Below are 24,014 nucleotides of genomic sequence, written 5' to 3'. Positions count from 1 at the left end.
GTGTGTGTGTGTGTGTGTGTGTGTGTGTGTGTGTGTGTGTGTGTGTGTGTGTGTGTGTGTGTGTGTGTGTGTGTGTGTGTGTCTTGGCTGTGGTCGGCCTGAGCAGACAGCAGTGCTTGACGTTTGGAGGGAGGAAAACAGAGACAGGTAGCTCACTTTCGGTCCACGTATGATGGAGCTCTCGGCGGCGGGGGATCGCATTTTCGCCGCGGAAGCCATACTGAAACGTCGCGTTCGCAAGGTGAGGTCAAGCCTTCCCGCGCGTTTGGGCTCCCTGCAGATGTTGGCCGCCGCGGGTCGGCGCTGGTCCGGTTCCATAGGCACGGGGCTCGTGCCTATATAATGCTGGGGAGGCCTCGCGGCTGGCGGTGCCTTTACTCTGTTAGCCACAGCTAACTGTAAGCTAACTCTTGCTGCTAAATCCCACAGCTTCGTATTTTCTGCTAATAAAACCAGTTACACAAAGAAGGTTAGCCACAGATGAGGCCGATGGGGTGAGAGCCGAGCTGTGAAATGGAGGGAGCAGATTTCTTTTGCCAGCTAATGGTAGCTAAAGCTATACGGCCACACTGCATTTCACTGCATATGGAGGAGGTAGCACCCACATATAAGGGTGGCTGACATCTAGTTTGTACTGTTTGTAAGTAATGACGCTCCGTTACTGGCAATTAGAAGTAAATGTCCAGAAGAAATGTCGGAGAATTAATTTAATCATCTTCTTATCAGTATAGTATGGCACAAGTAGTTGAAATGGTCCCATAAATCTGCAGGCCTCCACTTTTGAAGTACTTGCAAGAAGGTCATAGTTATAAATCTCGCCGGCACATATGACAAGGCGATTGGTGTTTTGCATGGATGCATCAATTGATGCTGTTTTATTTTACTTTTTAAATTCTAGTTAGTTTACAAACTACAGGTATCAAGTATTACGTCTTCACAAACCTTTAATGACATCACATATGACATTTCCAGAGATATAGAACATGACACACGCTCATCATGCTTGCTGGAAATTAAAAGTGTGGTTGAAAGAGACTTTTGCTTATATGGAAATGCCAGCAAACTCACGAGGCCACAAAACAAAAGTTGGGAGGTAAATGACTACCAGGTGTATTTAAGGAATTCTTTAAAGGTCTTTTGAATATGATGCAAGTGGATTTGGTTATCCGCCATTTTCTTATGCCTTGCAGGGACAACTTGAATATCTGGTAAAATGGAAAGGATGGGCGATGAAGTGAGTGCATCCGAGTAAACTCACCGATTTTCACAGTTCTAACTTTTCTTGTGTGTTTGAAAAGCATGATTATGTCATATTTCTGCATTCTTCTTTAGGCACAGCACATGGGAGCCAGAAGAAAATATTCTGGATGACAGGCTGATACTGGGCTTTGAGAAGAAGTGAGTTGAGCTTGCCAGGTTGCAGCCACCATGTTTACACTTGAACTCTTGGTTTGCACATTGTGCCTCTACTGTCAATGACTGGCACTTAAGATCTTATCTTGTTGTCTTCATGACCCCATATAGCCTCATTGTCAGTGCATGTAATGGATTTTACAGAACCTATTAAGTGTCTTTATATACATCTAGAAACCATTTACTGCACACAAGTAGACAGTAAACTAATATGTGCATTGTTAAACACAAATTATAAAAGATTTAGCAAATGAAATTTAAAATGAACACATAAAGGCAGAAACTCTGGTTCTTTAGACACATACTGATCTACATGCACTCTGCCAGATTTCCTCATCATTTTTGGAGTAATTTGCAATGTTTCTCCTTCTGGTGTTCCAAGTTTTGACTGTTTTGCCTTTGAGATCTTTGCTGTTTTAACTTCCTTTTCCTGTCTGCAGGGAACGTGAAAGAGAACTGCATGGACCGAAGAAACGGGGGCCGAAACCAAAAAACATTGCTGCAAAGGTATTATATTTATACTGTATAAATAGTATGTCCCTTTAAACTTTTTCTTCAATCTCTCATTTATAATTTCTGCAACTTAATACATGCACATGACCAGAAATCCATGTTTACCTCTCTGCATTTTCACACACTTTGGATGCACCCACAGTTCAGAACACTGATTGCAGACAGACAATGTTGCTCTTTGCTCTGGTCTCCTGTTTCTGCTTTTCTTTTCCTCATTGTGAGCAGAGACCAGGAGCTTTAAATACATTGCCCAGTCAATGTTGATTTCATTTGCAACCTCTGTTCTGCAGCATTTGGGTATATGATTTCCTTCCAAAATAGACATCTCCCACTGGTAACTCACCTGCCAAAATCAGGTATTATTGCGTAGAAAACATAGTAATCCATAAAGTGTACTGATGACAAGTCACGAGCTGATGTTTTTATTGCTGGTGCATCATCCCCACTCAAATGTTTAAACTTTAAATCCTTTTTTAAATAGTCTGTCATGTTTTATCACCCACAGGGTCGTGGTCAGAAAGGAGAGACCAGCAGCCGGAACTCAAACGCCCGCCAGACTGCATCTCGCTCTGCTCCGTCCACCTCTAACAGAGCAACTCCTTCCTCATCTGCCTCGCCTCAGCATTTACCGTCTCCCTCGTCCTCGGCCTTTGCGCCCTCTGCGAAACTCAATTCCCATGCAGCCACCCACAAGCTGAAGAAAGACATTCACCGTTGCCATCGGATGTCTCGACGTCCTCTGCCGCGCTCGGATCCCATGGCGGGCTCCTTCTCTACCCCAGGTGGCCTCCCCTCTCGCCTGCATGTCTCCCCGTTCTCAGAGACTGTTCGCATCCTCAATCGTAGAGTTAAACCGCGGGAGGTGAAGAGAGGTCGAATCATCCTCAACCTGAAGGTCATTGATAAGGCAGGCCGAGGCGGGTCAAGTGTAGGCAGCAGGAACACAGCAGCAGGGCGCCAGAACATCCCATCCCGTAATCGCATCATTGGAAAGAAGGGAGAGGTACCCTATAGACCTTTTCAGCCTCCCCTAAAGATGCTGGGCTTTCCAATGTATGGGAAGCCATTTGGGCTCCAGTACGGCGGTCCTTTGGCCTTTCACTCCTCTCCAGCCACCTGTTCCACCACAGCCACCAGAGACACCGATTCCGCTTCCACCCAGTACCAGATCCCTCCATCTCCTTCCAGTTCCTGTAGCTCCGAGGGAAAATGTCCCACCAGTACTTCAGCAGCTCAGTCTCAGCCCAGCGAGTGTCCCAAATCCAGTACGCCTCACGCAGAGACCCAGAAGGGTCAGAACGCCGAGCCGCCTGCTCCTGCCCCGCCCGCCGATCCAGCATCGGCCTCCCTCCCCTCGTCACCGTCCTCCTCCTTAGATGGGGAAAAGGAGTGTGTCCTGGACTGTTCCCCACCCCCACAGGAATGCAGGAAAAATCCTCACCAATTCAGAGCAAAGCATCAGCCGACAGGTAACCCTGGGGACCACACCTCCCCCCCAGCGGAATCCAAAAGGGTGCCAGCTGAAGGAGACCCCGACTGGCACCCTGAAATGGCACCGAGCTGCAAGGACGTGGTGGTCACAGATGTCACCACCAATCTGGTCACCGTCACCATAAAAGAGTTCCCATCCCACGCCTCGCCCTCTGCTGGCCCGGAAGACCCCTCCACCCCGCCCCCCAGTGCTTCTGTTGATAGCCCCTCTCCACCCAAGCCATAGGAGATGTTCTAAAATCTGCCCTCATCAATGACGAAAGCTCATCGTGACGGCGTCGCCACATCAGCCCACTTCCGCCTCTCGCTTAACACTTCCTCCTCACAAAGATGGCCGACGTGTTAAAGCTTCCTTCACCGTATAAAAGTGAAGCCTGTGATCCTGCGCTGGTGACATGAAGCTACAGCTTTAGTTTATAGTGAGGGGGCTTCCTCCGTCACACGTTTCAACCCATCCCCACCTCATCCTCCATCAAAAGAGTGGCTCTGGGTTTCCAATTAACCCGAGTCTAAAAATAACGGAGGAAGACTGGGTTTAGTCTTTTAAGTCACGATGCTTTGGTTTCACTCCTGAGGTCCTCGTCCATCTTTATATACAGTCTACGATCCATAACTGTAACAAATGTTGGAGTGTAATGAATTCTGCCCTGCTACTTAAGTAGTTTAAAAGCATATTTTTTAAATGAGTGTAAAAAAAAAAGAGATATATATACATTTTAAAAAGAAGGCGCTAACGCTTCTTTCATTGCCATAATTTGTTCACTTGCACAGCACTGATTCCTCAGAGCGGGCTGTTTTAGAAGTTGTGTTTGTTCTTCTCTGAGCTTCTTGCAATAATGTGAAACGGTCACCAACAGCGCACCCAGCCGAGATGTGCATTTACGTAATGGTGAAAGGAGCAAACGCAAGTTTTACATCCAGCCTCTGTAGCAATAGCTGTTATTGATGACCTTCCCTGCGTTTTATCAGAAGTCCAGATTGTTGGTGATGTATGAGGAAATGTGTTTTGCACTTAACAAGTCAATACAGCGAGCTAAATGCACTCGACTGCATCTAAAAATGACCTATTTTATGTATTTCATCAAATTTTAAGGCCTTTTTCTTCTCGCTCTCTTGAACGCACATGCATATACATACAAGTATTTATATGCACGCACAACCTTTAAAAGCTGCAACGTTGCATACAGAACCAAGAGATTAAGCTATTTCTGTCCGTGAATGGTCTCCCCCTGCTTGCCTTGTTTCCTCCTGAATCCAACACATTTATCTCTGAAGTCTACCAAGACTCTAAATTGGCCTGAAAATGGTTCTGGAGCATTACCAGGATTCCGCACTTGCACCACAGATCCGATCAGCTTGTCCAGGTCTCGATCGTCCAATAGCTCGTTGACATCAGAGAGTCTAGTTTTATTTCCAGCAGCTATTTAAACATCTTTTCTTTACCTTAAGCCATAAGTAGCAAACGTTGACTCTGGCTCCCACGTTTCTGTTCCATAAGCAGTGACTTGACATGTATTTTTGTTGTTAATGATAGCTATTAGCCACATGCTAACTTGCCTTTTTCTTTCCCTATTTTCTGTTTCTTATTGAGTTTTGTGACTGCTCCTGAACCAGACAGCTTTATTTCACCATGTCTATTATAAAAGGTTCCAGCTTTACACTTTGTTCAACACCGTTCTGCTGGGAAATCACCCCTTAACTGTTTTTTTCTTCTCCAGTTATCGTCACTGGTGTTAGCCAATGAAGTTATTGAACAACCTTCATTGTGAATGTTATAAGAGCAGAAAACATGGATATTGGTGCAGTTGTCACCGGATAGAAACGACAGCTCGTTAAAAGCATCATGGTGGTTTTCAGACTGAAATGTCCCTGAGATACTTCAAGGTACCCGGTCCCGAACTATCTGTGGTGTCTCCTGCTCTGTCCAGACCTTCCCAGACCTCTTTATTGTTGAAATAGTATGAAATCTTCAGCATGTGTTGCCTTATAGCTACTTTGTTTAACCCCAGCTGCACATTTACATGCTCTTTCTCTGAAGCAACGCGCTAAAACAAATGTCTCATTTCCTTTTCCTGCCATCTCTTTGAGGGAAATGTCTTATCCTCCAGGGTCGCTCGCGGAGTGTCTTCGTTAACACGAGCGAGGTCGACGTGGCCTCACCTGTCACGTCGTGGACACTTTTGTTCTTGTTTCAGAACAAGAACACGTGGAAGAGTTTAGTCCAAAATGATGCATCCATTCAAGAGTTTACGTGGTTCAATTCCAATTGGGGTACCTTTTCTTTAAAGGGATAGCGAGTAACTCCAGACTAAAAGAAGGAAAATAGATTTTCCAGAAACAGATGAAGGAATGTTTTCTTCACGTGGATTTATCATTTGGAATAGTTTTTGTTCCATATATCTTAAATATCTAAGTGGTGCATAGAAGTGACTCTTGCAGTTGGTAGATGTGTTTTGTTTTTTATTTCTCTTATTGGGTAGCACTACTCAACTTAGTGGCCTATATTTCAGCATAATAGGGCTCTTGATTTTCTTATTTTCCTCTTTTAAGCCTTTTTTAAAAACCGCTTTACTTTGATATGTGATGTAATTTTCCAGTGCTAGAATTATGCGGCACTAATGGGGGGAGGAAGGATTCCTGTTGTTATGATATTCAAGATGTTTGATGAATTTTTTGTGCTTTTATGCGTTTTATTATTTTGTACTGTACTTCAATACTTTTTTAAAATATGCATAATGATGTGACGCTGTTTATTTGAATGTCATTTTTAATGGTCCAATTTGGGTTTGATCAGAAGGTGAGCGGACAAGTTTTAATGTGTCCCGACTGCAGTTTTGTCTGTTTTACTGCTAATATGAATTATGTATGATGATGATGATTACGTTGTAATGTATCTGATCTTCTGAAGCATGTTTTGCAAACCCTTATTGTACAGATTATGTATTCATTGTCATGTTGTTGCTTTCTGTGTGTTTCTTGTAAGAGGCTTTTAATTAAAAGGTCTTTCAAATGCAGGGAGGGGATTCTTGGCGAGTTTCTCTTTTAAATGTTGCTCTAGAGATTTTAGACTAAGCACACCGCTACGACAGAAGTCAGGTAAAAAGTACACAAAACTACTGTATTATCTGAAAACAAGCAGTCCCTTTATACCCACTTTGAAAAAGTGCACGTATTAAAAAGGCACTCAAAGTAGTTGCAGACGCTTTGTTGTGACTGTAGTTCCCAGATGTGCCACGTGGCGGCGCTGTTGAACCATTGCATCGACTCCCGGTCAGACGATTGTGCGGCCTGGGGTGACATTAAGGTCATTAATCCTCTCTCGGAGATGCAGTGACGACATGAATCAATATAACCTTATTTTACTTAGTTTCTGTAAAGGTTCAGCTCTCAAAACCAGGTTAGCGGGTGGTCATCTGCACTGCATGTCCATTCCCTCTTTACTCAATTTGTCAATTCTGTGGTTGGATAATGTGGGGCTTATGAGCCAGATGGAACTGAAGTAAACAGGGTTTGATGTGTGATCTGTGCATCAGCCACCTCTGCAGATTAATGCAGAATCTAGGCTACTGGTCACAGCAGGGGAAGCCTGACCTGACTGGTGTGTGAGCGTCTGCCTCAGAGATATTTGACCTTCATTTACAAAGAGCCAGCTTATTTCTAGCAGGTAGCTTCTGATTGAAGACTGAGATGTAAAATATCTTAATCACATTCCTTTTAGGAGAGGGATGGGGTGGGTAGGCTCCTATTATTTGTTAAAATATTAAGGTCAGATGTTTAAAATGTAACTGAGACATTTTCTTTTCTGGATGTCGATAATGTCTAATTTTCAATTTACTCAAAGTGAGCTTAATAAACTTATATAAATATGTTAAGCGAGCCGGTGTATCTGTGGGGTTTTAAAATATACATCACAGCAACTCTTTGACCAAAAGATTAATCATTTCTCTTTTTTCGGTAGTAATTCAGAGCTGAAATGCATCATCTTTGAGAAAGAGTCTTAGATAAAGCCGTGGTGCCAGGGTCAGATCACTTCTTTTGGCGAGTTTCTGCAGACTAAATTCTCAGTTGTTCTCTTCCTCCCACTCAGTCAAAGAAAACTACATTTTTTTCATATTTTAACATATTGTCCTCGATTTTTGAAACAAGGACAACTAATTACTTTTTTAGTTAACAAAGTCTTATACACCAAACAAGTCCATAATGAGATATACAGTATTTGTATACTGTAGTGAAGGCGATTACTCAAACTCGCATGCTTTTTTTATGAAACCTTTTTTCACCCTGACTGAGGAGTAAAGCTCCAGCTCCTAATGAGCGGAAGCGCGGGAGGCAGGAAAGGGTGGGGCCAAACACGTCACTACAGATGGGAAAAATAATTAAAGCAAGTCTACTTTTTATTATCATTTACCACAAAACATGTGCTTACTCGGTCTTTCTCTTTGTTTTTGTTCCTTACACGCACGCACACACGCACGTTGACACATCACCTCAGCTGCGATTGACGCAGGCAGGATTGAAGTCCTCGCTCCTCCCCTCGCCACGGTCCCCATAGTAACGTGCGGAGGAGAGCAGCGTAGCAACACGGAGACGGTGAGGGAGCATCTGTGGTCCAGACGGCGCGGTGCCATCCAGAGAGGGCGGTGAGAGGAAACCAGCGGCGCCTCCGGCCACAGGCAGCATCTGAGAGTGAGTTCATGGCGTTTGATCGTCAGCAGCCCTAGATTCGAGTTCTGGTTCCTCCGAGGTGTCTGACTGGGTTCAGGTTATTGGTAGGTCGTGATGATGTAGATCTCCTTCACGCTGCTGTTTGTCTGTTTTTCTCTCCACTTGTCTTCTCCTCTTTTCCCGGAACCTTTCCTCGTCCATCTCCTCAGTCATTATGAAGTTTATGGTGGTTCTGGTGGGAGCGGGCGCCCTCGCCTTCCTCGGGGCGGTCATCTGCATCATTGCCAGCGTGTATCCCCGGAAACGCGCCGCGCCTCTCAGCGACAACGGAACCTTGACCTCGGAGACGCTTCTCCAGCCACTAGAGCCCGGCTCGGTGGCTCATGCGGGGCCCCTGGGGGCTCTGCACGGCGCCGAGTCCTATGGTGGAGGGAACGGACTCGGCGGCATCGGGCTGGAAGTCCCCACTCTGAATGAGCTCAACCTCGGGGAGGACATAGGTGGAGGCTCCGCCAAACAGTTCAGCTTCAGCCGCTTGATCTGCACACCTGTCCCGGCCGGAGACTGCAACACCAAAGACATGAGGCAACGGCGGGAGCAGCAGCAGCAACAACAGGCGGACGATCCGCTGTTTGGTGCCGTGGAAGAGGACTGGACGTACCTTCGGACCACCGCGGAGGAGCTCCGCCAGATGGTTCTGCAGCAGAACGACCAGATCCTGATGGACCACCGGACCATCCGGGAGCTGACGGGGAAGCTGAGCGAGTGTGAGAGCGGCCTGGAGGACGAGAGGAACGTCCCGGAGCGCAGCGTGAACGTGTGGAACGGCAACCGCCGGGTCATGGCCGGGGATGATGTCAGCTCTTCGGCCGCGGCTCAGCTGCAGACGGCGCGGGCTGTGGAGGAGCTGGCCCGGGCCATCATGGACCTGCAGGACCGCATTGAAAAACTGGAGGTAACAGGAAAACAAATGAAAGCAGTTTTTTTTAAAAAAGAAAGTACTTTGGTAAAACCTGTTGATAAAATCCTTCCATAATGATTTAACTATTTTTATGAAGCCTCTTTGGATTCACTCAGTTGTGTCTTTGAAATAATTATATCAGGATATACAAACCACTGGATAAAACAGTCAACACCACAACTTCCAGTGTCCAGTTTTAAAGATTATAGATTATTTGTTATTGTTTTAATGCATTTTCCTGATATTTATCTGCCATATTCCCATCCTCTTTTTCATTCCCTCCCTCTTTAATCACCACTTCTCCTAGCCGCTCCTTGTGTCTTTGACGACCCGTGGGAAATCTCTCCACCTGCCCCCACCTCCTTCCACACCCCCTCACCCCCCACCCTGCATCATGCTCGCACACACTGTGTCAGCCACCCTCTACCTTTCCATCCGACAGCAGGATGGAGTTATAAATAAAATATGAAGCTGCCTGGACCTGAGAGAGGGTGGTGTGTGCATGTGTGTGCGTGTGTGTGTGTTGCATCGTTGTCAGCCCTCACTAAGCAAAGAAAGTTACAAGGTTGTCTCTCTGTCTCTCTCAGGGTGAATTTATATCCTTGACTTCCAGTCCTGCCTCAGCACCTCTCCATGATATCATATATCACTCTTCACATCCCTCTTTTATCTGCTTGCCTCACACCTCCTGTTTTCTTTTTTCACCTTCTGCTCCAATATTAATGCTAAAACTGTTGGGTTGCTGTTTTGCTTTTTATCAATACAGCACCTCTGACTCTGATGTTTCTTTGTCATTTTGTTGTTTTCCTGCTGTTTTAAGCTCCCAGTGAGAAACAAAAGCTAAAGAAAACAAGTCTTCTTTTCTGTCCATCTAATTAAATCGAGCCCCTGGTCTCCAGTAAAGACGGACAACATGTTTCATCTGGATCATTTTGTCGATTGAAGCCTTCAGCCGGTCATTAGTCAGCCAGGTCGATCACCATCAGCCCAAGGGACAATCATTGGGTCAATATATTAAGTGTTAACGAATGGAACGAAAAGACAATTTTATTTGACGGTAATTCTGAGACAAGTAGGCTGAAAGGCTAGAAGAAGGTTTGGGTGTTACTGTAGATGCTCATTGCTCCTACTAATTACTGCTCTGCTGAATCTCTGTTACAGTTAAATTCTAACCATGTTAGGCCGATGGTAACGACCATGATGTACTGCTGCTTTTCTCCCATCCACAACACGTTTTACAGTTCTTGTCATTTCAATTCACACCGTTCCGCTTGTTGGTTTTTCTCTGCTCTGCTGCAGGCGGAAATAGGTCCTGCTGCCTTGAACCTCACTGATTCATCCCTGGGTTCCAACAGCGGCGGTGGCGGTGGCAGCAGTGGCGGTGGCGGTGGCAGCAGTGGCGGTGGCGGTGGCGGCAGCTCACATGGCAACGCAGCAAAGACTCCTTCTGCTGGTGGTGCTCCCTCTCACAGCGGAGGACCTCCCCCGGGGGGTCGCCGTCCCGCCTTTCCTTCTTCCCCTGCCTCCAAACCCTCATCAAAGGCCACCCCCGGCCGTGCAAAGAGCACATGGAGAGTGGAGGACCTGGAGGGGGAGCTAGAGAGGAAGATCAAGATGTTGGAGAAGGAGCGTCAATCGATGAGGAAGGAGACGCAGGGCCAACACGAGAAGATTAACCACGGTCTGGACACCGTCAACCAACGCATCAGTGAGCTGGAACACAGTGAGTCTTCAACAGGGCTGTCCATGGTGGGTGGGGGGAGTGGGGTTAATAGAAAATAAGAGTCCAAATTCTATTTTTTACCTGCGCTCCTCTTCATTTTTCATCTCAGTGGTTTTCTATTCTTTATTAAGGAATCAGTGTGGTTCATAAAATGATCCTGCATTTATTCAGCTGCAGCTCTGTGTGTGGAAGAGGACCGTTGCTCTTTGGTTGTTGAACAGACGTGTGGATGAATTGAAGTGCGCGGCTGTGCTGCCGAGCCGATGCTTGAGTGTATCATACTAGAAGGCTAAAATGAAACTTTAATGAGCACCGTGGGTGAACTGGGTCATTGCAGCAGCAGAGAAAAAGCTGTAGATTAAAATAAGATGATTAATGAGCGCCAGAGGTTGTGAAATGTCAAACAGGGCTTACAGAAAATACCCCATAAAAGATGGAATAAAAGACTACTGAAGCCTTCATTCATTTAGTACTTTGACTTGTAACCTGTAAATCACTGACATTTATAAGGTTGAGATTTATGGGAAGGAGTTTTACAGACGACTGAAGGTTCCTCTGACAGCTTGTTTTCTTTTAAAGAGACTGAGAGTTTCTGAGGCGAAGAGAGAAATATTGAAAAGTCAGAGGAAAGTACTTCTCCATTCTGTTTTTAGAACTCTGGCTGTCACTGCATCCCTGTTAAGGCTCCATGGCCTTGAGTTCTGGAGGCTGATCATTACTTGAATGCTTTTTTTGCTCTGTGTGTGTGTGTGTGTGTGTGTGTGTGTCTGTCTGTCTGTCTGCATGTATGTGCTCATGCATTAGCTGAAATGACAAAGATAGAAGAGAGACGCCATTGTGTTTGTGTGAAGTGTCCATTTTCCCCCAATCTGACTGCCTCTCATCATGTGTCCTCTTTTCACAGCGCTGGTGGAACCATCCTTCCCCGAAGGCTTTGTCCTCTCCTTCCCCATGCGCACCAACTACATGTACGGCCTGGTGAGGAAAGAGATAACAGAGATGTATGCCTTCACTGCCTGCTTATGGCTGAAGGCCAAAGAAGGGGGCATCGGGACGCCGTTCTCCTACTCAGTCCCTGGACAGACCAATGAGCTGGTGCTGCTGCAGGGAGTCCGCAGCCCCGTCGAGCTGCTCATCAATGACAAGGTGGAGAAGAGCTTGTATCACTTTTGATATTCTATGAATTATTCTTCTATTTTATGCACATATTTTACACAAGCATAATTTTTTGAGGGGAAAATGTTGGCTTTTAATCATTATAAATGGTTTTATACCTTAGAAGAAGCAGCAAAAGTGCATTAGTGTCCACCTTCAAGTGATCTCCCATTAAAAAATGCCCTCCTCTTGTGCTGAGGCCTTTTTGTGATTCACAGATTTGGATGAGCGATCAAAACATGTTCATCAATGTGACGAGCCAGCTCCATTATGCTGCATTACATAAGTGTCACAGAGAACCAATAGACAAGCCATAAATGTTAGTTCCAGTCAATATGGTGTGGATTTGAATATTAATTAGGTTTCAGGTGGGTGAGAGATGTGTTAAGCATTGAATATCAGATAATAAGACTCATTTATCACCAGAGAAATAATGAAACCCATTTTTCCCCTCGAATAACATTAAGTGTGTTGAAGCTGCTAATATAGGACATCAGAGCCCATTGCGCGCTGAGCATCGTGTTACTGCTGTGGCTTAAAGCAAATGTACGAGCTGAGCGCTGAGCAGCCGTGGTTCCAGACCATGAAGACTGCTTACATGCACAGTTCCCATGGCAGAGAATGAGAAATGGCGTTGGAGGGAAGGTTGCAACTGACCACAGAGCAGAGTTTCCATTGCTCACCCTGTTTATGATGTGGGAATCAGTTGTCAGTCTTCATATGCTGTATTAATTACTAATATGTGGTGAAAGTGACCAAGACGTAGTACCAAACTAATAAGTTCCCTCAGCCATCTGGGTAATTTCGAGCAGAACGCAGCTGTTATTTGTGACAATTCACCCTGTGTTCATGATGAAGTCAATGTTTTTCCAACAAAATGGGCTGTTAAACTTATATCAGCAACATTTCCTCACAGAAACATTGCTGAGGCACATTTAGCTCAGGAGAACTTTCAGGTAGGTAAAGTTGTGAATGAAGTGCAGAGGCTCAATGATGTCATAATCAGCAGTCAGGAGGTCATGCACTGTAAAATCGGATTCAATGTTCTGCATGAAAAGGTGATGCTACAGTGTGAGTTATTCGGAATACAGCGCATCTGAAGCTCTGTGTGATACCACCTCGTTCCTGTAGGTGGCGCAGCTTCCGCTGTCCCTTCCACAAGACCAGTGGCAGCACATCTGCGTCAGCTGGACTCTGAGGGATGGGGTGTGGAAGGCCTACCAGGGGGGAAAACTGAAGGGCAGAGGGGAGGGACTGGCTGCCTGGCATCCCATCAAACCAGGGGGAGTCCTCATACTGGGACAGGAGCAGGTGAGATGGACACAACCACCCGCTGCTGCTTAATGGTTGGACTGAGCTTTAACTCCACCAGATCTTTACACATGAACAGACTGGAGCCTAATTGTGTTCATCCCTCGCACTGGCTGCTCTCCTTCATTAGCAAGACACCAACATTACGTAACCTTTATGAAATCACAATGTTATCCCGCCTCTCCGGTGTCAGATGAACCACCCGAAGCTCATTCTGCAGCCCGTGGCCCTTGCATAAGGGATAAAAAAAGCACAGAGTGTGGAGTGTAATTCTGCAAGATGTTGCAATGATGCCATGAGAGCGAGTGAGCAAGCAAGCGCTTTATTAATCTGTATTGACAAAGGATAAATTGCTGTTGTGTGGACCAGGTGACCAGTTTTTGTAAGGGAAAATCCCAGGACATCCTCTTCAAAAGAATGCTCTGAAAGGGATAAACGTGGTGTAATTATAAAATGCAATATTTCTGCCTCTGGGTAAATATAAAGGTGCTTCTTTACTCTTCTGTTGACGTAATGAAGACCAGTGTCGTATCTCACCAGGGATGGGCCAAATGAAATCTCCATTCCATTTACTGTAAATCTAAATTTCACTCTCTCTTCCTGTTGTCAGGACACATTAGGTGGCCAATTTGATGCCTCGCAGGCTCTAGTCGGGGAGCTGTCCCAGTTCAACCTGTGGGACCGGTTGTTGAAGCCAGCAGAGGTGGCAGCCCTGGCCGACTGCAGCTCGTTTGCACTGGGCAACATCGCCCCCTGGACCGACCACGACGTCGATGTTTATGGCGGCGCTACCAAGGAGTCCTTGGACCCCTGTCACGCTGCCCAGCGGTCCAACCCCTCCAGCTCCAAACAGTGAACGTGGGACAGGCCAGCAGAAGGTGTTTGTGTTTGATTTCGATGCAGATGTTTAATGGTGTATCACACTGGAGTTTACAGCTTATGTGACGTTGGGAAGCTTGCCGATGGACTGTGTTGTGATGGAGCTTTTAAGCCATTGCGAGCAGTGTACGTGTTGTTTTTAGTGTTGATGTGTACATTTCTGTGTTTATTTGTGCAGAGAGTTTACTCACAGGCCACCTGCTAAGACCCTGAAGTGAACAGGACTATAGAATAAAGGAAATATCACTCTATTTTCAGATAAGATTCTGTTGGGTCTGTTGAACCCAGTTGTTCCGCCAGAGAGCAACACTGGCAAAACAATTCCAAACAAAGTGTTTGGATTTAACTGCATTTGATCCTGTTTGTGAACCTTACGTTCTGCACGTGTCCCATGATTAGGTAAATGGAAACAGTGGTCTGATAAATGTATATTGTGTATCGTGTCCGTGTTCAAGTTGCTCTGTGCCATTCTGACCCACCCCCCATCTCTCGCAGCACAGCTCCGGCTTCGAAACCGCACCAAGCCTAAGTGTGAACCTGTGTCACAGCTTTGATTGTAAACCAGAGTTAATGTTGAATGTATTTGCATGAACAAAGTCACATTTCCTGTCAAGAAAGAAACTTAAAACCGCCCCGGTCTCTGAAACGATGCCTCTCTGAAACAGAATTCTATAAAATGGAGGGTGGTGCAAAGCATGACGTGGACTGACTCCACCATGGCTATTTTGTACCTGCAAGAAAGCTCAAGAACAAACAAGCCTATGTGTGTAAAATAAATAGATACACTTAAAAACATGTTAATATTGCAGAATTCTTTTGTCCCTTTCATATTCTTGATAGTCCCTCTTTTGTAGGCAAACAAATACATTTTAAAAAATGTTGCTACATTGTTTCCACTCATTTTAAACTAAGAAAACTAAGATCTTCAGCTTCAGTTTATTTTGGCTGAGTTGTAGCTGTCACAGTAATCAGTGCTGATTCCTAATTATTATTTTATTTTCACTATTTTATTAACCACTCAGTTTCTTAACTAACATTAAATGAACTTAAATGAATCAGATTTGTTGTTATTGTATTAAATAAATAAATCAAGTTCCAAATGGGAATATATATTAAAAGAATAAGAAACCACATTTTGATTGTATACAAATAATGTAACAGCCATCAAGGACATGCATGCATGCATTGTGGTGTTTTTCATGAGAAACAAAACACACACAAACACACAATGTGTAGTAATGGTTTAAAAGATGATCAGAAAAAAGTAGCTGCATTGAAACATCTGGATGAAACCTCTTCAAGAGCCTTTCAGAAGACCAGTTCCATTCATCTCAGGCACTTAACGCGAGTATAGTGCAGTTGCTAAGGAAACGCAGTGCTGGAGAGTTAAATGTCATGTCAAACATGTGATTTGAAACCCCAGAACAAAGAGGAGCCTGAGAGCTCAGAGAAACATGTTGCGTGTGTGTGTGTTTGTGTGTGTTTGTGTGTGTGTGTTTGTGTGTGTGAGCTCACTGAGGGAAGCAGCAGACACCACAGAAAGTCTGATCTTTGACGCAGACATAACATATTAGTCACGTTTACAACTGCAGCCGTCGTGACTGCAGAGCTGCCCACACGCACGTTTGAATCCTAATTGTGATCACATGTTTCAACCCACAGCTACTGTTTACAGTTATCGATCCCTCTTGTTTTTGAGCTTGAGCCCCCATTTTCTTTTGTTCTGCTTTTTCCCACTGGGCTTGAAATCTCTCTGATGTTTTATCAAAATAAATCACACTATCACGCAAAAGACTTTTTTGCTGCAGGTTTGTAAGTCAGTTGATCCTCACCTAGGGTCTAAGCGGGAATCTACTAATTTCAGACATCTCATAATAAGGCCAAATGAATTTAAGGGCAGATATATAGAAACCAACATTGATGACTGTTGCCTCTGATTGATTCTCATCTTAATTGTTAATAATAATGTAATTATTAATGTAATTAGTGAAGAATCTTGTGAAGTTTTGAGAATAGAAGGAATGAGTGGCTCCACTATGGGCTAGGAAGGTTTCTGGTTCAAGTCCCAGTGGCAGGGCCACTGAAAAGTGAAATGGTAGCAGGAGAGGTGCCAGGACAGGATTTCAGAGCACTGCCAAGGTGCCCTTGAACAAGGAACCAAGGTACCTTCTACCAAGGGAGCTTACTCACTCTGACATCTCTCCTTAAATGACTGTGTGTTTACAGCATGTTCATGTAAACTGCATGTGTATTGTGTGTAATAAACAGTGATTTCCCCTCGGTGTGATTAATAGTCTTCTTCTTGGAGCCTTATGGGTCCCCTTTATTAAGCTATCAGACTGTCCGTCCAAGTTTGATTGTAGTAGAGTTCCACTTCCTCTACAACCTTCATGGTTTTGCCTGCAGATCTAACTCTAAATTCTATAACATATACATCAAATTGTAGTTATAGAAAGATGTTTGTGCTACTATGGAAGGGATTAAGCAGCCTGGTGAAAAACACCCATGTGCCCAAAGTTTTGCCCAAAGTTTAAAAAAAAAAAAAATCCCAAGAACTTGCAATAGAGAGCGTTTGGAAATGTGAATGACTGAATGACAAAGTTAGAATGACTGAATGACAAAGTTAAAAGGTTATAGCTGTCAATGCTCAGAGAAAAGGTCTCAAGAATAATGAAAAATATGATACATTGCATATGTAGAGACCAAGAGCTGGGTGATGATAAGAATGTGTAACAAACAGAAGAGATCAGAAAATGCACCGGAATGGTTTTTGGCACTGTGTGTAAAGGCTGAGGTGTGTTTCCAGGGAAAGCCAACTAATCATGCAACACAATAACTTCTGCTTGGTGAAAACTGCCCCTGGGGGGGGAAGACAAGGAAGGAAAGAAGCAACTGTCCTTGTCCCCTCTGACCCTCCCAAAAAAATGGGCCAGAACATTTTAGAAGCATAAGCTGTTGCTTTTCAATCATTTAATGGCTCACTACAGAGGCAGCAGAGGTGATTTTATAAGAGCATCTATTCTGCTCTTGCATAAAAGAGGTCGATAGAGGCAGAAAGGAAGAAGAGAAAGATTACTGCACTAACTGTTTGCTTTTCCAGGGATTGCTAATCATCTGAATGGATGCCCAAGCTTGTAGTGTTATATTTCACTCGAGATTACTTTGCTCGGCTCATCAAACTAAATGCACAACTCAGGTTAATAGATACAACATGCACACAGAGAATCTAGGACTGAGTGCGATTTGGGGAGTGATGGTGTGGGAAGCATCAATTTGAGGTCAGAAACACCACCTGAGGATTCCATACAGCTTTTTCCATGAGAATTTGGGTCATATTCAGTAAGAGCGCTCACAGAAAATAAGCTTTACACACGCGCGCGTGCGCGCACACGTAGAAAGAAAATTGTTAATGTAATTTTTAGGAAAGACTTGCTTGATAAGTCAATAACAGTGCAAGGGTTCATAGTCAGTGCATAACATTATAGAATAATGTAATTTCAGAACAGTTGGGGGTGTTCAAAATACAAAAATATATAAAACGTATAACACGTATTCAATATAGATGCTTTCCGGAAGTTCCTTGAAATTGTTTGACAGTACCTGAGCCAATAGAAAGGGAGTCAGCCATAAGTGGGCGGGATCATCTTTGCACAGACATCAGTTGTTAAAAATGTCTCCCTAACAACCAAACTGAGTCAAACACCAGAACTTTTCGCTGGACAAAGGAATTGTGAGTAAACCATTAAGGTCCATATCCGTCCGGTAACGTGCGTGTATCGGCTATAGGCGGCGCATTGTTAGGTTTAACCATAGGAGCGCCGATTTGATTTGTCGGTTTTGAGGTAAAAATCATTGGTGATAGCCTCAGCTGTTGGTTAGCAAATATGCTAAGCTAATCAGATAGCTGATGAAACTGACTGGCAGTTTCGATAAACCAACCCAAGGAAGTCTGCTCTTTTTCGAATCAACCTGTTTATGGGATGTGTGTCGATAACACCCGATGGAAAATCCTTTTGCGGCGGTACTTACTCGTAGCCTGCTAGCATTTGCCTAATGTCGTGAACCCCGTCCTCACCCTGGTTTAGGTTACATTCATTGCATATGCTCTTTGCAGAATACCTGAAGTGACATTTAAGCTATGTATTTAAATTTTTCAGCAGGAGTCTAAATGGCTGGGACCGGGGAGGGAAAGAAAGAGGAAGCCGATTACAAGAGACTGCATAGTTTCCCTCTCATCAGGGTAAGACGATGACGGGACGGTGCTTCTGGACCACCGGAGCATCACAGCAGCTCCACTTTTCAATGATTACGTTTTAAATCAGCAGTTTCACTTATTCTTTTGCGTCTGTTCCAAAACACTGGCCTCCCCATGTTGATGTCCATGGTTTAAAGCAACCATTAGTTTTAAAATAGCAGGACTGATGTGTCAGATGTTAATCATGCAGAAAATATGTAAGAAGTATTTGCTCTGGCAATCTAGCGTCATCAATAGGCACATATTCATGTTGTGTGTGTGTTAATTTTTATGAAAGCAGTAACACTTCTGTGTGTCCTCAGCATACAGACATGTCAGAGGAAATGAGGGTGGAGACCATGGAGCTTTGTGTTACAGCCTGTGAAAAGTTTGCTACAAACAATGAAGTAAGAGCTCATTATGTTCACAGTTCTTGTGCCTGATTTATAGTTTTGCCTACTGTTTCCTGTGAATTTCTTTGTAAATAACAGTTTTGGATAGTCATTGAAATTTAATCCAGAGTATTAATAATATCAATATGTTTTCCAAGAGTGCAGCAAAGATGATCAAGGAGTCGATGGATAAGAAGTTTGGCAGCTCATGGCACGTGGTGATCGGCGAAGGCTTTGGCTTTGAGGTCACGCACGAAGTGAAGAACCTGCTCTACATGTTCTTTGGAGGCAGTCTGGCTGTGTGCGTGTGGAAGTGTTCGTAGTGCCTCATCGCCGTCCCTCCTACCCTCCGATGTGGTCAACAGGCTGAAAACGAACACCAGCTCATCAGCTAAACACCAGTTGCACGTACTAGCCAGATTGGCTGGTAACTTCCTGCCTTCTCATTCATTTTATCTTTTATCCCTGTTTTCCTTTCTGTCCGGCTCTACAGCTCTTTTATTTCTCGGTCCACAGCATTTGTTAGTGTGCATGTGTCAGTGCGATAACTGAATTTTTACAAACAATGCAGCCAGCCAGGGTCTCCAAAGTCCTTTATCCTCGTTTCTCTTCAGGGAGCGTGCATGAGTGTGCGTGATCATGTCTGTGTGTGCGGGACACACACGGTTTTGGGTTTCTTGATAAAATCTCACCTTCGGCAGTTGAATCACGCGTGTTTTTCTCTCTCGTCCACACCTGTCTTTAAATAAAGTTTTTAATATTTTCTATGTGTACATATTTTGATGCGTTTTTGAAGGATCAGTGTCATCTTCTTACAAATAAAGACTCAGACCCTTCTGAGCTAAACACTAAATCTGATCCACTGTGACTTCCTGTAAATATGTTTGTAATAACCCCTAATACCCCAGCTGGGTGGTATTAGTGTGATTGTTTTCCTGTCAATGTCCGTTTAATGATCCCGTGTAATGGATCATTTTATGTGGATTGATTTGATTATACAATAAATCAAATGTGGTGAAGCAGGACTTTAAGTCTGTGGTCTTTAGAATATTTTTAATGGCTGGAAATGAAAATTAAAGTTGAAACTAAGATATAATTTTCTGTGTAGTTGAGAGCAAACTGGAGTAAACAAGATTCAAAGTTATACATGAATTGTGGAAATAAATTAATGTTAAATAGGTTTTTCCTCGCCAGCAACTGCTTGCATGTGGCTTTGCAATAACTATTCAAAGGAGACAAGATCTCAACGACAACAGCAGATTTCATATAGAGGAGAATGAGAGTAATAATGAAGGAGCCTGTTGTGGATGAGGATGTCTGAGTGAGAGTAAGAGTGGGACCCCCCCCCCCCCCCCCCCCAAAAAAAAAAAAAACCAGGTCTTATACTGCGATTGACCATGAATAGCTCAATCAATGATCTGGATCATTATGAGCACACACATGACATCATTTAAAGTTTAAACTCCTGAAAAATGAACTCAAGTTTTGGTTCCTTCCAACCCAGCAGTGGGGGGAACAATGCCATTGCTGCTGGCACGGTCCCCCTCCACCTCTGTGTACTCAAACACTGCGACCTTGCACCAGGTCAGCCTGATCTCTGATTAGTCCTCTTTTGACATCAGTAAGGTGTCACAAAATGATCTTCCTACAGGAAATAGATGAAACCTGTCACACAGACAGAGCACGTACACACCCTCAAATCCTGTAAACATCAGCCTGACTGGATCTGACATTTTGATTGGATTTAGCAGACTCCAGGCTTCTCTTGAGTTCCTGTCTTGTGGATACTATTCTGCAATTACGCCAACAGGCCCGTGATTAATCCATCGGCTCTTGTGTCAGTAAACGTGGTTCCACCCTGTGATGTCCCTCATTCATTATTCACCCCTGATGCTCTTTATATATCTGCTGGCTCTCCCTGTGTCTCTGTGCAACATCATTAAATATTCATACAAAGAGCCACAGAGTCAAACGGAAGCCCCCTTTTTGCATTGCCTTCCCTCTGAAAAACCTTCTGCTGAAAATAGAGAGAAGATTAATTGAGCTGCACGAGTTGGAAGTTGTGAAATTTATCTCTACTGCTGCTGGTCTGTATGAGACATTGATCACATGCTGAACCATGGCAAACTGTTCCGTTCTGTTTGATTCCCACAAGGCAGAGTTCGACCTTTAGCTCTGTTTGGAATGGTCCAACTCAATCTGGCTTTGATAGCAGGTGGTGTACCTGGACTGATATACAAATATACGAAAATAAAAACAAAATGTAAACAAGAGACAAAAACATAAGATATAAGAGTTAACAGGAGGAAAGATTCATGGTGTATATTCTGCAGCTCACCACAGGGGGCAGTCCAGTCCATTGAATTAGATGTTTAGATTGAAGATCTAATCAAAACATGATTTAGACAAAGATTTAAAATGGGAACTGGGATTATTACAGTGATCCTTCGCTATATCGCGTTTCATCTTTCACGGCTTCGCTGCTTCACGGATTTTTTTGGCGAGTCGTTCATTGCAGTTCTCAAATATAATCGAAGGTGGCATATCCGTTTATAAAAATCTTCTTGCTCAGAAAAAGAAAGAGCGCCAACAACTACCCATAACAATGTTCTTCTCTCGGAGAAAGACTCCTGCGCCTTCAGTAGAAACAGACGCTACAGCGGAGCGGAGTCAGGACGAAGAGGCACAGCTGGGACTGAAATACGCCATTGACAATGTTTCCAACCTTGTATTACTATATTAAAATTATTGTTTTAAACAAATTTTGGGCTTTAAAACAGGTTTTGATTTTTGGTTTCATTCTATAGTTCAGTATTGCATTGTAAAATAATAAAAAAAATGAAGCTGACTACTTCACGGATTTCACTTTTCGCGTGTTATTTTTGGAACGCAACTCCCGCGATAAACGAGGAATCACTGTATTCAACCAAACTTCTTGGTATTGCCCCCTGCTGGAAACAAGACATCAATCAGGTTTAAGATGCCTCCAAAGGGAGCCCGCTGATGAGGAACAGAAGTCTGGAGACCCTGGAAACTCATCATTTTTAGGGTGTAATGAAAACACTGAATCATGCTCCGTTCCTCCTCACATGCATGTGCAGCAAGCAGCAATGGGTTTTCAACAAATGAGACTCATGGTTCCCTCAGATATTTTATGTTTCCATGTGGCACTTGAAGCCCAGAAATGCTTTCTGCGGTATCTTAGCAACGTGGTACCACCCGCAGTGATGTGTGACAGGGAGGTTAGAGGCTCCCTGGGTATGAGGAAGCAGAAGACATCAATTTAACATGTGATGACTTAAGTCTGTCAGAATCCAACCTGATACTGAAGAGGGACTTGGTAAGAAGGCAAGGTGATTTCTGTCTTTCTTTCTTTAGAGCTACAGAGGGATGAATCAAATTTTCATCTGAATAGCTACATTTTTTCTCTGAAGACAAAAAGTCTATGGTTTCAATAAGAGCAGCTGTCTGAAATAAAAGGAACCACAAGTTCTGTTTTGGGAGAGGAGGCTAGTGGAATGAAAAGACGTGATCTTGGTGCTCCTGTATAACTCAGATTTGTTTTCATTGAGGGTCAGAGACTGTGAGACTGTATTAGCCCTGATCAAAGCAACACGGAGATCAAAAAACGCCCGCGGGGTTGTGAGGTGAGCTCAGGTAAGAAGAACCAGAGAATGATTTCAGAGATAAGACACAATGACATCAGCCGTCCTCATTGCTCCTCAAATGGAGTCCTCTCACCTCACCAAAAGATCAAGATATCCTTGAGAGTGTCGGTTGAAGGATTTGTCAAATAAAGACCAGAAACCTAGACTGTCAAACAAACTCTGTCTCTGTCTCTGTCTCTCTCTCTCTCTGTCTCTCTCTCTCTGTCTCTCTCTCTCTCTCTCACACACACACACACACACACACACACACACACACACACACACACACACACACACACACACACACACACAGAATGTTTGAGTTTGAGTCTCTGCCTGGTTTAAAACTGGTCCAATCCAAAATGTAACCAATTAATTCTCGCTCATAAGTCACTATTTTCAACACTGATGATGGTTTCTGTTTATTCAGTTTGGTGGACTGTGGGAGGAAGCCAGAGAAAACCTACACAGACACAAGGAGAACCTGCAAACTGCACACAGAAAAGGCCCTATTGGAACAACGGAACTTCTTGATGTAAAGTGACTCAACAACAGTGGTCCGAAAGACTCATCTTTAACAGGAGGAAACCTTGAGCAGGAACAGGCTCATACAGGGGAACCTCCTGCTGAGGCAGGGAAGGGGAGGGGAGGGGAGGGGAGGGGAGGAGAGGAGAGGAGAGGAGAGGAGAGGAGAGGAGAGGAGAGGAGAGGAGAGGAGAGGAGAGGACAGGGCAGGGCAGGGCAGGGCAGGAGAGAGAGGAGAGAGAGAGAGGAGAGGAGAGGAGAGGAGAGGAGAGAGGAGAGGAGAGGAGAGGAGAGGAGAGGACAGGACAGGACAGGGCAGGGAGGGCAGGGCAGGGCAGGGCAGGGAGGCAGGGCAGGACAGGACAGGACAGGACAGGACAGGACAGGACAGGAGAGGAGAGGAGAGGAGAGGAGAGGAGAGGAGAGGGAGGAGAGGAGAGGAGAGGGAGGAGAGGAGAGGAGAGGAGGTAAATCTTAATAACTTTCACTAAAAAACTGAACCCTTTTAGCATATGAATAGTTTGGGGAAATTCAAAACACCATTAAATATGAGGATAAATATTTCTCCTTCTTCTCCACCACAACACAATGACAGTTACATGAATAATGGCATCAAAGATTAATCTTTTCTCCACTAAGGGAAGACAACTGAGTGAGTGTTTGTTTCTCTCACTAGCATCCTTGAATTCGATGAAAGTCATTTCAAACCCCATTCATTCAAAATTCCTGCACATTTTTCAATTATAGTGCACGGTGACCGGCTTTGACCATGAGCGATAGCTTTATTCAGTTTGAACCCTGCCTTCCACCCTTACATTCTGTGGCCAAGCCTTACTGATGTTGCAGCTGAAGATGTGTGGAAATCATTGTTAAAAGTTCTTTCACCACAGTCACATGTTAGCACGAGCCTCCACCTGTCGGGAAAATATTAATCAAATAGATGGGTCTCTCTTAAAAAAAGGCACCTTTTTGTTTCCCAGAGACCCTCCTCTCAGGCCGCAGACAGAATTTGACATTATACCAGGAGCTTTTGCTCTGAAGTCGATGAAGACGTCCAGCAGGGCAATGTGAACTGAGACGAACTTGGCTGTTGAATATTTTACAT

At 44.2% G+C, this 24,014-nt stretch overlaps 3 protein-coding genes across 5 annotated transcripts; all 3 read left to right on the top strand.

Moving 5' to 3' along the window:
• The first annotated feature begins 30 nt into the window (after positions 1-30).
• cbx6a (chromobox homolog 6a) lies at positions 31-6,431 on the top strand. The gene is made up of 5 exons (XM_057034836.1): positions 31-241; positions 1,191-1,234; positions 1,333-1,398; positions 1,854-1,920; positions 2,432-6,431. Exons 1-5 carry the CDS (start codon positions 170-172, stop codon positions 3,641-3,643), a joined length of 1,461 nt encoding a protein of 486 aa, XP_056890816.1. The 5' UTR covers positions 31-169; the 3' UTR covers positions 3,644-6,431.
• A 1,517-nt stretch (positions 6,432-7,948) lies between these two features.
• Positions 7,949-16,391, top strand: nptxrb (neuronal pentraxin receptor b). Of its 2 annotated transcripts, none has more exons than XM_057034802.1 (6): positions 7,949-8,103; positions 8,292-9,037; positions 10,343-10,766; positions 11,671-11,912; positions 13,053-13,232; positions 13,843-16,391. In XM_057034802.1, the coding sequence occupies exons 2-6, from the start codon at positions 8,297-8,299 to the stop codon at positions 14,086-14,088; spliced, it is 1,833 nt and encodes a 610-aa protein (XP_056890782.1). In that variant the 5' UTR covers positions 7,949-8,103; positions 8,292-8,296; the 3' UTR covers positions 14,089-16,391. The 2 variants fall into 2 exon arrangements, with proteins under 2 accessions (XP_056890782.1, XP_056890783.1); XM_057034803.1 differs by having other exon boundaries at positions 7,983-8,186.
• A 1,346-nt stretch (positions 16,392-17,737) lies between these two features.
• Positions 17,738-19,762, top strand: LOC130526909 (dynein axonemal light chain 4). Of its 2 annotated transcripts, none has more exons than XM_057034918.1 (4): positions 17,738-17,841; positions 18,269-18,351; positions 18,669-18,752; positions 18,896-19,762. In XM_057034918.1, the coding sequence occupies exons 2-4, from the start codon at positions 18,280-18,282 to the stop codon at positions 19,058-19,060; spliced, it is 321 nt and encodes a 106-aa protein (XP_056890898.1). In that variant the 5' UTR covers positions 17,738-17,841; positions 18,269-18,279; the 3' UTR covers positions 19,061-19,762. The 2 variants fall into 2 exon arrangements, with proteins under 2 accessions (XP_056890898.1, XP_056890899.1); XM_057034919.1 differs by having other exon boundaries at positions 17,758-17,841; positions 18,272-18,351.
• Positions 19,763-24,014: the final 4,252 nt, after the last annotated feature.

This window comes from Takifugu flavidus, chromosome 6 (genome assembly GCF_003711565.1).
Source record: "Takifugu flavidus isolate HTHZ2018 chromosome 6, ASM371156v2, whole genome shotgun sequence".
Lineage (NCBI taxonomy): Eukaryota > Metazoa > Chordata > Actinopteri > Tetraodontiformes > Tetraodontidae > Takifugu > Takifugu flavidus.
Note: the sequence above shows the minus strand (reverse complement) of the source record. Positions and strands in the feature narration are given on the sequence as shown.